Here is a 14,058-nt window from a genome sequence, read left to right on the forward strand (position 1 = left end):
TAAAATTACACAAAGAAACAGAAGGTAAACTCCACTGAAAAGTAATTGATAGAAGAGCAAATGAAACATTCCAATAGTCCTATGTGGTTCACAACATCATTAGGCTACCATTCTCTCTCAAAAGCTCACTGGAAGCTTAAGTATCGGGATCACAAACAAACACCTTCTCTAACCCTTACCCCACGAAAGAAGAAAAGATAGATGATATTCCTTTATAGAAGGATATAAAGGACTCAACATTACTAAGCACCCACTATGTTCCTGACTCTTGTCTAGATAACTCTCATCTTTCAATTCATGGAATCATCACAGCAACTATTTAACATATGAGGAAACTGAATCATAAAGGTAAATTGTCCCATTTAAATTTAGTAAAAGACAGAGACTGAATCTAACCATGGCAATCTGACTATGGGAGAGTGCTCTAAATCCAGAGACCATTCTGTCTGAAATCTGGCATTTTCTCCTCTAGTGGGGAGATCTCATTAATGACAGAGAAGAAAAACCAAGGTTGTTTAAAACAGACATATCTTTCTAAGCAAAAATGACTCCCCAAATGGTTCTTACTGCCAATTTAGACTAGTATAACCAAAAGTATGCCTGTTGTCTGTAATGCAGTGTGGATGAAACTTTCTCATTTTGTTACAAATTAATTTCAATGTACATTAAAAACAATTATAACTAGAACATCAAATCCATGATTTTATGTAATTCTTTGCTTAAGATGAGGCACTCTTGTGGACACTTACCTTTTAAAAATAAATGCTTTAAATAAAAATATTTAACATACATAACATACATACCTAACATAACATAGTTATGAATGTACACAGCAAGTCTGAGAACACTAACTCCAAATCTACTACAGAACGAAAGTCACATTTTTCTTTTAAGAAATATTATGTTCTTATATTAGGAGTATTTGACATATAGCTTTTCTTAATCTCTCCTTTCCAATACAGTTGAGGGATAGAATAAATTACATGTAATTTATTGAGCACCCAATATACAGTATTCACCAAACTGAATTTTCTATATATCTGATGGTCTTAACACTCTTTCAATTTTATTTTCCCCTTTTATTATATCCATTTAGAAATGAAGAAATTGAAATTCAGAGAAGCGAGGCATGTTGCTCAAAATACTAGGTAGAATGCAGCAGAGCTGGAATCTGAAACCAAGCCTGCCTGACAAAAAACATCTACGTCCTTTCTACTCTACAAAGTTGCCATAAGCACTGGTGTATAACTCAGGAGAAGTGTAAATGCCATTCATCCTCATCACACATAAAGTAGAGCAAAATAAGAACAAAAATCCCAGGACATTAATAATAACAACAACAACAAAATACTTCACTAAAGATGAAGTATTTTCCTAAGTGTAAAGGATAATAAAGTTAACACCATTGCAGGTGGTAATCTAATTTAACTAATTTCACAATGAACAAAGCAGAAATGTTTGTTTTAAGCAAATACGAAGGCTCACTACTCATCTCAATCCTTGTTAGAGTAAACAAAAGAAAATGCTTTCTTAAAATGTCTTTTAAAACTAATGTGAGTATCAAAATGCAGGCAAGGCTACCCCTCTCTCTACTTCCCAGAAAGATCTCAGACTAATAGTGTCAATTCGACTATCACCACTAGTCAGGCACAGTATTACAACCCGGTAGAGAAAGCTATGCTGTCACAAAATAAAGCCGAGCTATCTGCAGTTTTAAAGTATTGATCTCTTTCTGGAAAAAGAGAAAATCATATTTTATATAATATTGTATGGATTTAGTGGAAATCATTATTGGTGTTTCATATCTGCCATAATTATGTGTATCTTAAGGAATAGCTACAGTCTATGATTATCACATAGTCACAGAGACAGCTATTCCTGTCAATATCACCAGAATCTTTTAAAATTGAGTAAAAACATTATTATCCTTGCTATTTAGGGGCAAATGTGCTTAATCTGGACTTCCCAGGTGGCACAAGAGATGTGGGTTTGATTCCTGCAACCCACTCCAGAATTCTTGCCTGGGAAATCCCACGGACAGGGGAAGCTGGCGGGCATGGGATTGCAAAGAGCTGGACACAACTGAGCATGCAACCTTCTTCAACATGCTTAAACTATTCACATTCATATATTGGGAAAAGTACTATTTTATTTTGGCCAAGCCTTACATTTTGAAATTAAAAAAAAAAAGAAAAAGGACATGGTTCATAACACTCTGAGACAGAAGTTACCACTATCCTATAATTAAATTAAAAGTTTAATGACCGAAAGCAATTCTCAAGGAACAACTACTTTATTGAGTCACAAAATTAAAAGTTTTTGATAATTAACTATTTTAAGGATATTAAGCTTACTGCCATTAAATACCAATATAGGAGCCAAGTTGATGACAAAAGAGATAAATTAAGATTTACAGTAATCCTTACTGCTTTAAAGTTAAAGTTAAGGGGTTAAAATTAAGGGCTTTACTATTTAATTAAACATAAAAATATCTGGTAAAAAGCACTTCCCTTCTTTCTATTACTTAAAAGCAAATAAAGTATTTTTTTAAACAGTGATCATAAAACAACCACTTCCAATTCTTCATGTTAACTTTAAGGCTCTATATGTAAACTACATAAATCTTGGCCAAATCTACTTTTATAAAGTAGATGGAAAAGCAGTGAGCAAACTTAAAGCATCAGTAAGTTGAGTATCTTTATTTATGAATGATATTTTCTTTTCTAAAAATTTAGAGTTTTCCTTTAAGTATGTTGATTAACTCTTAACTCTTACATGACTATGTCAATAAGTTTTTAATATTTTAAAGAAAATTACTGTTATTTGCTCTTTGCTCTTCACAAAATTAAAATGCCTTTTCCAACTTTTTGCTTTCTTCTCAACAAAATTAAACATTTATATCTTTCCTGAGCCATCTTATACTCAGGTAATGCTGAAAAATCTTAAGATTTAGCCATTTCTTGTGAACATTCTATAGTATTCATTCCAGCATCACTTTTGCCAGAAGAAAATACATCAGCAATCACAGAAAGCTATAGTATATGTTACATATGCATTGACTATTAAAAATCAGCAGGGGGAGTAGACAGCAAAAATACTAGGAAAAAGCATCCCAGAAAAGCAATTTAATTTGTAGGCAACAGAAACATGATAGAGATCTTTGTTAAAACCAGACAAAATAAATTCCATAAAGAAGTCATATCCACATTTGCAAAGCTGGCCTACATATGCCTGAAACGAACAACAACAAAAATCCTTAAGTCTTTTAGAAGGACACCTGACTCGTAACTTCAAAACTGACTTTCAGTTTTAAGCATTGTGTGTGTGTGTGTGTGTGTGTCTCTGTGTGTTTCTTTCTGACTCTTTGCGACCCCATGGATTATAATCTGCCAGGCTCCTCTGTTTATGGAATTTTCCAGGCACAAATACTGGAGTGGGTTGCCATTTCTTATTCCAGGGGATGTTCCCCACCCAGGGATGGAGTCCACATCTCCTGCATTTAGCAGGTGGATTCTTTACCACTGAGCCACCAGGGAAGCCCCTTGAAGTATACGGGCTTCAAGCAAGTAGGTTCCAGTAACGCCAAGCCTCAGAACTGCCCCAAATTTAGAGAAGAGGACCAATTCATTTTTATAGTGATATATTTGGTGGTGTCGGGGCGGGGGGTGTTTAAGATGATTTTATTTTCCCCTTCAAATATCACCACACTTACATTGAAGGTCTGGTGAAATGTGCATTGTTAGGTCACAAGAGGATACAGTTCCGAAGCGTAACTTTTGATGCTTAGATTCCTGGCCTACCCTCCTCACAGCCTCAATTTACTTTCCATGAGAAAAAGATAACCAAAAATACTGTGAAACTATTTGGCCTTTGTTAAAAAGTCTTAAAAGTTACTTTAGCTTTGCAAAATATTTACAAAGGATGGAAATATACCTACCAATCCCACATCATGTTTAATATTTTCTAAAAATTAATAAGTGCTGTATTTTCATTTTTCAAATAAAATAGGAAAAATATTTAGCTCTTCTGTTTCCAATTCTGTAGCTGAAATTTAAGAAAAGATTAAGCTTTTAATTAGAACTTCAAAATGTTTATGCCTATATTATGCTAAAGAAAGTATAAACACTTTTTTTGTAATATAGAAATGTGTGCTATAGACAGAACTGGATTATAAAAATTAAGAACTGGATTATAAAAACTGTGAAACTTAAAATACCAAGCACAGATTACAACTGAATGGTTAAAAAAAATTTAGCCAAGTACGCAATGAATCAAGTTGAACCTAAACCTTCAATAATACTGATAACAACAGGTACAGTACATGTCAGACATTATTAGCTAGCTATTTTATACATATTTTTTCGAACTCTGAACTTTCAAAACAAGTATCATTGTGCTCATCTTATGCTAAGGAAACCAGCTAAAAATGTTTGTCATTTCTCTAATGTAACTCAGGTTGTAAGGAATAAAACTGTGATTCAACTTCCAGATTTGTCTGCCACCAAAGCTTTGAGACATCACCAAAACCTCTCTTAACTCAAGGAAATCTGTACAAATCTCAGGCAGATTAATGTGCTTATGAGAGTAAACGCTGTCAATTTAACCACTCAAATTAAATGCCATCTGGAGTATCTCACCCCTATTTGGTACAAGTATCCTACACATATTACAGCCAACTTTGGCATTGGCCAAGAACTCCATAATTTTCCTGTCTCAACACTATCGATAAGCATTACACACATTACAATCCCAATCCGGAAATACATCTAGTTGCTTCTGAAGCATCCCTTAAAAACTGCTAATAGTTCAGATTCCTTCTGTTCAGATTTTTTTAAATAAGAATCCATTAACCCAATTTGTTAAATGAGTCTGATGAATCAATTTCCTCCTTCCTCACACCCAAATCCACTTTCATAGTAAATATTTTCTCCAAATAATCACTTAAAAATCGTGATTTCTTACTAGTATTTTAAGTAAGTAAGATACACTAGTATCTTACTAGTGTGTTATTTTAATCAATTAGGGCACTTTTTTTAAAGCTTCAAAAAGAGAAGAAAACAAAGAAAAATATTATGACTTTTCAAAGACAACACTGGTTGGTTCAAATAAGTACATGTAGAAAGAAAGGATGATAATAAGACTAGTAACCGAAAGCAATGTTTCAGACTTATTCATTCACACTCAAGAGATACTCGACAACCTAGTGGACGTGTGATGCAAGTTGTCACATTTCCAGTTCAGACTTAGACTTGGTATCACTCCTGGGGACCTTTAGATCAGCTGCTCCAACTCAGTTTACAGCTCATGTGGATGTGACTTATTCGTGCCCTTGTTACCAGGCTGAAGGATAACTTTACAACCTTTACCAAGAGCTTTTTCTTTCTATGCTAATCCGTTTTCATCTATAAAAAGTCACAGGAGCTTAGCACTTATTTAGAAATGAATGAGTTAGGGAAAAAAAAAAAAAGATGAATGGCTTAGACATGAAAAGTTTAATCAACAGCTTCAGCTGAGTTGAATTTTTTTAATGTTAAAAATAAGGATCATGTCAACACAAGACTTAAACACAGCTAGCATGACTGCATTTTGAAATAAGCTCACCTCCTACATTAAATCTGTAAATTAACTCAAAGTCTACTTGAGGGGCCTTCACAATAAAAAAAAAGAGAAAAGAAAAAAATCCTTGCCTTACTTGGTGCCTTTAAAAGAAAAAAAAAATCATTTTGACCTCAAATTTTACTTTTTCATTTTAAAGTACAGATAAATTAATTACTTGTCAACTGAAGTCACTTACATGATTAGATTTCATATTCATTTTTAAATTCAAACAGAGGTCTCATCATTAAGAGTACAGATTTGGGGGGAAAGTAATTACAGCTGCTGAGGTTCATTGTGCTGAAAAAGCACAGTCAAATCATCTTGAAAATATAAGCAAAGGCTTGAGCATCTTTTGGTGTCTTCTGGCTTCTCCTTTCACTATACAGAATTAACCAGGCAAGAGAATAAGAACTCAGGCCCATTACACAATGGTCCCATTCAGCCTTCAGGACACGAGATCCTTAGCATATGTCAACTGCCATTATGAACCAAATTATGAAAGAACAACCTATATATTATAAAATGAATCAATGAACTAAGAATTTATTAGCTAGATGAGAACAATGGCCCCTGATGCCAAGGCAGAGAGTAAGAGTAATAACCTGTCATTTTGATGAGGAATCACACCAAATTTAGAAATGAGGCTTAAATGACCAAAAAAAAAAAAAGATACAGATTTGATCATTGGTGTGCTTATGGGTAGGTCAGTGTGCTTACGGGTAAGTTAGTGCCTATAGATGGTGACTGGGGAGTGCTTTTTATTTTGTTTATCTGAAGCTAAACTTTCAGTTAAAAATCCTGCTGTCTATGTAAGCGCTGTCAAGAGATAAGACAATCAAGCAGGTGATACGCTATAGTTTTTTAAACTGCATGAGAGAAAAACAGGTGGGATGAAAACTATAGTCAACTAAAAAAAAAAAAAAAGCATAGCTCTTTGAAAAATATGTGCATGTAGATAAGCAGTAAAATGGCATAACTTTCCTGACCTTGCAAATAGGTGGGCCAAAACATTTAAATATTTTTAAGGGGCAACTGTTATTAATTGCCACATGAAGTTATTAGTCCTTACTGGCTAAATCCTTTAGGCATCTGCATCCAACAGGCCCATGCCTCCCAGCCCCTGAGCCAAACAATCATTAAAAACATAGATAATCCCAATTATTTCCTTACATAACTAAAGATTTTTAAAAAATAATAATAGGAACTCCAAAAAAAAATACACCAAAATGGACAACACTGTACCTTGATTTAAGGCTGTAGCAGGTGGAAGGTTGCTTCTCAGCCCCCTGAACTCCACCATCCACCAAGACCAGCACCTTGACACATATGGCACAAATGCCCCCATTGAATCATCTCTGTAAATAACTTCAGAAAACTGGACTCTCCCTCCAAGATCTACAGTAACAATGACAGTGACCATAACCTTAACTTTGACGTCCCCTGTGGACACATACGGCCAAGCGAAACTACAAAGGCTCAGTTCTTACAGGGTACCCTGACCCTGACACTTAGATAAATGTGGGTTAAGGTTCCAAGTTCACTGAACTCTTCTGAGTGTGAGTGCGGTAGGTGGTGACATTCAAGGTATTGCACTGACCTCCAGCAACTCTTACTTCCCACTGAGAATCCGAAGAATACCCTAAAACATGGATTGCCAGTAGACAGGATTTCGTTTCTGCTGCAAGGGCAAAGTGCCACCTAGAAGTACCCCTCAAACACACACACACACACACACACACACACACACACACACACACACACACACACAGACGTGAGCGCTGTGTCTTGCGGGTATTGCAATCAAAACTATATCAAAGTTGCTTTTGTAAAATGTTTAATTTCTCCAGAGTGAATGGATGAGAGAAGGAGGGCACAGACAGCACCAGAAATCTTCTTCCAAAGGAGCCAAAATGCAGTGTGTGTGTGACAAACCTCTGTATATTTCCCGGGGCCACGGGGACTGGTGGCTTCACCAGCGTGGGAATCAGCAGCCTAGGGGACTCGGTGAGAACCGAGCCGGGGCTTACCTTATTGGAGGCCATCTCACTGACGGAGTGCCTGGTCTGTAGGGTCTCTAGCTGGTCCAGACACCAGTCCAGCTCCTCCAGGGTCTCGCTGGCCAGTTTCTGGTAGGCCTCCTCTGCGAAGAGATAGGGAAAGGGGGACTCAGTTCTCAAGCGCTTCACGGGGCCGCCGGCGAGTTCAAAGGGAGCCATCCTGCCGTACCCCGCCATGCTCGGATGCCCGGTGCCCGCACATGAGGGCTGCTTCTTCATATTGCCGAGCCGGGCACCGCGAGGGGGGCCGGGGCTCTGCTAGCGGGGCGGCGGGCCTCGGGTACGCACGCCCTCTCCAGCTTGGCGTCTCCGTTCGGCGTCCTGGGAGGGCGCGCCAAGTGCGCCAAGCCAACTTTTACATGGACCAGAACCCCCACGACGCGACTTTGAAAAAGTCCTGGTGCCGGAGGATGGCGAAGGGGGGTGGCGCGCGCGCCCAGGAGCCCGCCCAGCGGAGGGAGCGTCTGGTCCCCGGCACGATCTGCGCGGCGACCGGCCCCGAGCCGCGGCCCCGCGCCCGCCCCTCCTGCCGAGCCTTCTCTCAAAGCGAATGAATCAGCCGCGGCCGGCTGCGCGGCCACCACGTTTCCTGTTTTCTTTCTCAACTCCTCCGGCGGCGGGCGCAGCGCGGCTCCATCGCCGCAGCTTTCCGGGAACACTCCCCCTCGCGCCCCCCACGGCCCGCGGCGCAGCCCGGCCCCTCCTCGACTCCACGCCTAGATCGCCCGGGGCCACGGCCCGCCCGGGCCCCTTGTCGCCCCGCCGCTTCGCCGCCGCATCACCCCGCGCGGTCCCGCGCTGCTCGCTCCGAGGAGCGGGCGTGAGCGTGTGTTTCCGTGGGGCTGCCGGGGACCCGTGCGACGGGAGTGGCGGAAAACCCCGCGTGGAGAACCCGCCACCAGCTCGCCCGCCGCCTAGGGTCGCGCCCGCGCGCGCGCGGCCGCGCACCTGGCCCGCGGGGACCCCGCACGCCCAGCGGAGCTCAGCCCGTCCGGGTCGCCCCTAACCTCCGCGTCTCCACCATCCTGCAAGTTTTCCCCGGAGAACCCGACGGGTCGCACAAGCTGGGTTATTTAGGACGCGCGCAATCAGTTTCCGTGGGTTTGGATTTTAGGGTTTCTGAGAGTTTAGGATTTACCTACTTGAAGAGGACAGGGTGGTTGTGGGAATTAGAAGTATTTGTATTTAGACCAGGCTGAGTTCCCAACCCAGCCCTTACGTCTAAATTTTGGGGTGGACATAAAAACATACAATGTTATGAGCCAGCACTCCTTAGAATTCACAGATCTGACAATATGCTGTATTTTCACATTCAGAATTGTCTGAGTTATCTTCAACGGCAGTGTGAATGCACCACGCCTTATGGGCAATTTACAATGTATGCTTACGGGCATAGGCAATTTATGCCTATGTTGCTTTCTTCGTCAAACGAACTGCAAATCAGGGATGAGGGTGGTATTGCGATGCCAAGGGGAAGAGTCTGAAAGAGTGTTTCTACCTACCATGCACAGAATAAAGTACAAACTTGAGAAAAGACTACATTCAAAGACATCGTATGGAAGCAGGTTCTATTTTCAAAAACTGACCCTGGGGGAGCTCTACCGTAAGAGATCAATTGCAGAGAACTTCACTCTATTAGCTTGCAGATAAGCAAACCTTTCAGAGCAGGAAAACGTTCAGACTCCCAGGAAGAGTCCATCTTATGAAACTTCTGTTATTGTCAGTTAGAAAGCATAATCTGAAAAGCTTACATGCAGTTGATGTAATCATTTTTCTTGGTCTTCAGATCTACAGGTATTGGAGGAGAAGAAATTCTGCCCTTGAAGTTTGGACTCCATTTGCCTTGAAATTTGGTCAGTGGCACAACAAAAAATGTCATGGACTGAATCTCAGGCTCCTGGGATTTTCCAGATAGGTTTTTAGATAAAATTTTTAAAAGTTAAAATAACTTTCAAAGTATTTGTTACATGGGCCATGTGGCTAATTGTTATCAAGGATTCTTGAACTGTTGGCTATTCACTTTGAGAACTCTAGGTTAAAAACTGCCTCTTTATTCCACTTAAAAAAATTTTTTTTTCTGCACCAATCTCTGTAAATATTTCTTTAGGTGAACCAACACCTACCTAACCTTGCCAGGTGAATTAAAGTGTAAGATTGGAGCTTTTCCCCCAACAAAAGGAAAAACCTTAAAGACAATCTTAAATCACAAGCATAAAGTATTTTATCTGTACAGCCTTTCCTTGATTAAGTATATAAAAATATAACATGTTTGTTATAAAGTCTGAAACATTACACAAAGATGGAATGCAGAAAGTTCCTTGTAATCCCATACCCTAAAGATCACAAGCAATCATTAAACCTATGACCATAACACATTTTCATTTTACTTAATATCTTCCATATGTAACTATAGCATAACCTAGTTCTGATGGTAGTACATGCACTATGTGGTTTTATTTTGGATTTTTCTTTCCTCTAAGGTATAAAATACGGATGTAGGAATTTTAAGAGGAAATTAACTTATTTCAGTTGATTTGGGCCATCCACAGTTAGCACATCCAGTGCGTTAAAGATGCATAACCATTGTGTCTAGGATTTGTTCACAGCCATCTTTCCAGTCACTGATTATATCCGGAAGCCAGGAATCCCCTCTGCCCACCTCAAAGACCTTTGTGTTGTGTTTCTCTCCCCTGCTTTCCAACTTTTCCAAAGTCTGAGCCCCAGGGGACCTCCCCATCTCCCTTTCCATCATCACCAACTTCTCAGAATATAGGCCTTTGACCTAGCGGGATGTGGTTCCATGTGTTACACTTTAGTGTTCAATTTTTAATCCTAAGAGTAGAAAAGTAATTCACCAAAGTTTCCATGCGTCAAGACATTATGCACTCAAATACCAGACTTACTCTTAAGAAGGCAGTACAGTGACAAGAGGGACAGCTTGTTTCAGAAGATCTAGTTTATGTCCCAATCATAGATTAGCCCCTCTGACAATCTGCATTTGAGCACAATAAAAATGTGGTCTGTGTACGTATTTTCAGTTCTAACTACCTTTGCATGAACTGTATAAATCTGGAGAATGAAATAAGAAAAAAAAATGACCAGAGCACATCTATATACCAATTAAGAAAATAATGACTAACAACAAAAAAACAGTTTGTTCTATAAAATTGTTGCTCAAATAAAAAATTACTGTTAAAACAAGAAGAATTACTGTTGATATTAGCATAGAGCTGAGAATACTACTTTTCCCAAATTCCTAGGTTTATAGGCAATATGGCTAGCCAGAGTTGCTCAGGATCAGTGTTAAAGCTGAACTTTTAGGAATTTTAACCCCAAGTGTTGTAAGACATTGAGTAACTGACCTTCTCATCCCCACTAAAAAAGCCTCAATGTGGAGTTTCCTGCTATCCTCCAGGAAACTGAGTCACCAACCAACACACCTAAACGTCACCAATAGCTCTCAGGATGAAAACAGTGTGAGCTAGTTTAATGTGGGGTTTTACCAAGAACACACACTGCATTCATTAATAAAATACTTCTCTCCCCAGAGAGTAGCCATCACCGTGGCACTACTTGAAAATATATGAAAACTCTTATTTCCCTGTCTAAAGTCTAAGTGAAGGACCTACAGGGAGAAACTGCCTAAGCAACAACTCTTGGCCAGATTCCACAAAAGCCAGGCGAGGGCTCTGGAACAGCAACTGAGAAATAACTTGAGCCTTTGGAAGTCCCCTCCTACGGCAGCATCGGTTTCCTTCAAGGCCCCCTTGAACTATGTGACACCCGTGTTTCTGTTCAGGATCTTCTGTGAACAAACAGTCCTCAATTCTTGCAGGCCAGCACTTGGCTTCCGTCACTGTGATGCGATCAAGGGTTCCCCTGACACACAGCCTGAACCAGTGCCAGGAGCTCCAGGAGAAGATGCTGAAGCAGCAGCTTCCTTTTGAAAAGGATTAAAAAAAAAGTAATTGCCTCAGAGCCACAGCGGTGAGCTGGAGGTTGAGGTCGTTTTCCTGTGACATGTTCAGTCACTTACTTTTACCCACAAGTCACAGGGATATTGACCATTGAGGTAAAAGGATCCATTCTACGTACTGTGTGACTCTGCGGATGTCAGTTTCTCTGCCAACTCTTGACTGATTAAAGGTCTGCATAAATTTGTCATAACTCCTAGATAGGCTTATTGGTGTAAATGAAGAGAACAAGTCAAAAAAAAAAAAAAATCCGTTACTTTGGACACCATTTGCTTACCCTTAATTAAAAAAATATAAACTGTAACAGCTGATTCGTATTTTTCTTAAAGATAAAAAAAAGCCCTTCACTAAACAGCTCTGAAGAACAAATATTAATAATTAAATACATAACATTTTAAGCAATTCCAGCTTCCCCTTTCTTAATTCCGACCCAAATTCCCTCTTTGTTCCTAAGGATGGAGTTGATAGTGTCTAAAGTAGGTAGAACTAGAGAAATATGACTTCCATTTTACCATGTATTACTCCAAGCAAGTCACTCCCTGAATTTGATACAGTAAAAGATTGGCTCAGTTTAGCTCTAACTTTTGCTGATTTCTTTTTTCTGTCTATACATTTTATCTGATGGTAAATACATGAAGGAGTTGGATTCACTTTCAATGTGTACATGTTACAGGTTTAAGCAAAGCTTGCCAGTGGCAAGCTGTTCTCATTTCCAAGTGTATTTCTGGCATCAAATTCTTGCTTTGAAATCTTATGAAAAATATAAAATTTCACTTAGTACTTCCAAAAAACCTCTAAGGAAAAGGTATACATAATTTTGTGAGTTTTTTCTCCTATCTTCCCACTATCTATGATTTTTTTCCCTTGGTCTACCTAAGGCTCTAGTAGAATTTTTTTTAATGAAATAAATATAAGATTGGGTTTTGTTGACTTCTAGTACAGTGGTGCTAATGGTCAAGAATCCACCTGCCAATGCAGGAGACCAAGAGATGTGGGTTCGATCCCTGGGTCAGGAAGATCCCCTGGAGTAGGAAATGGCAACCCTCTCTATTGGAAAATTCCATGGACCAAAGAACCTAGCAGGCTCCAGTCCGTGGGGCTGCGAAGAGTCGGACATGACTGAGTACCATCACTGTACCATCAGTAATTCAACGAACATTTATTTTGCACCAAATATGTGTCACTATTAGAGTCTGCAAAAGTGAGATGAATAAAAGAATGTGCCCCTTATCCCAGGAAAGCTTAAAGTCCAGGAGTAGAGATGGTTTTGGCATACTATATTGTAGAAAGCATTTTGAAAGAGGGAAGCATGTAGGCGATGGGAGAATAACAGAAGGTAATTTAAATCAGAGTGGAGTGGGAGAAGGCTGAGTACTAAAGAATGAAACAGGAGGTAAGTGAAGGGGGTGGGAAGAATTTTTAAGGGAAAACATTATGGGCCTGAGTTCAAAAGATGTGTGTATATGTGTATATGTAGTGAAAGGAATTCCCATAAGTAGGGCCTTGCAGAAATCCACAGACACTGGTCGTGGAAGTCTTGTCAGGCATGTGTAGGTAGGAGCTTTGGATGGAATTTTCAGAAAGAGGAGCCACTGAGTGATTCAGAGTACTGTGTGATAGGTGATCTGATTTTATTGAGATGGAAAATTCTAGGACTCTGCAATAAATGGGATTCAGGGAGGCTAGGCTGAAATCAGTCAGACCATGATCGTCAGCCATGTTACCAGTAGAAATAAAATTAATAACTCAGAGACTATTTGCTTCTCTGATGGTTGTTCTTATCTAAGACAATCTCAGTATTAAAATTTGACATAAGCATGTGCTCTCATGATGTGTCGGGCATGAATAGAAGAATTGCCTAATGGGACTTGTGAGGGAGTAGACTTTCTGCTCTTAAAAATTAGTCTTCTGGAATCGTCATCATATTGTATTCATCATAACTGTATCCAGAATTTCTTTCAAGGAGAGGGCAAAATAATGTTTGACAAGGTCGCAGAAAATAGTATAGAAGATGAGACTTTAAGGTGCACTGGTTTGGGTGGAACTAATCTGTGGTCTCTTCCACAGATAAATTTCCTGTGTTCTCTTCCACATAGGAAAGGCGGAGAATATGCTCCCTTGGGAGTGAGTGAGTGTGAGTGTGTGTGTGTGTGTGTGTGTGTGTGTAACAGAAAGGAGTCAGCTTGGTCTACAGGATAATTTCACACTATAAATCTTCCACTCCCCTGAAACTTTAATAAAGTTACTGAAGGTACAAAATGCTGAGATAAAGAGTCTTCTTGTTTTGTTTTGTTTAATCTGAGCCTAGAGGCCAGATTTGCTCAAACTGAAATGTCAGCCTGAGCTGACACCAGAGAGGAGAGACAGAGAAAGAAGAGGAAGCTTTTGAAATTCTGTGTAAGAGCAGGAAGAAATTTTGTCCAAGAAAC

The 14,058-nt window shown here is 39.6% G+C and overlaps 2 protein-coding genes across 8 annotated transcripts in view; one reads left to right on the top strand and one right to left on the bottom strand.

Moving 5' to 3' along the window:
* PDE4D (phosphodiesterase 4D) overlaps nucleotides 1-14,058 on the bottom strand; it is an 810,773-nt gene that overhangs the window by 49,603 nt on the left and 747,112 nt on the right. For 6 of the 7 annotated variants that reach the window (XM_005889048.3, XM_070357505.1, XM_005889049.3 and 3 more), the window contains one exon: nucleotides 7,626-7,738. In XM_005889048.3, coding sequence (XP_005889110.1) covers nucleotides 7,626-7,738 — 113 coding nt within the window. Of the gene's footprint in view, nucleotides 1-7,625; nucleotides 7,739-7,824; nucleotides 8,230-14,058 lie in introns of those variants that run through there. The other variant, XM_005889055.2, reaches the window with a different exon arrangement.
* Nucleotides 7,856-11,933, top strand: LOC138984166 (transcriptional regulatory protein AlgP-like). Its single transcript, XM_070357376.1, has 3 exons — nucleotides 7,856-7,935; nucleotides 7,995-9,508; nucleotides 11,204-11,933. Exons 1-2 carry the CDS (start codon nucleotides 7,856-7,858, stop codon nucleotides 8,659-8,661), a joined length of 747 nt encoding a protein of 248 aa, XP_070213477.1. The 3' UTR covers nucleotides 8,662-9,508; nucleotides 11,204-11,933.

The sequence above is a fragment of the Bos mutus genome, chromosome 20, assembly GCF_027580195.1.
Source record: "Bos mutus isolate GX-2022 chromosome 20, NWIPB_WYAK_1.1, whole genome shotgun sequence".
NCBI lineage: Eukaryota > Metazoa > Chordata > Mammalia > Artiodactyla > Bovidae > Bos > Bos mutus.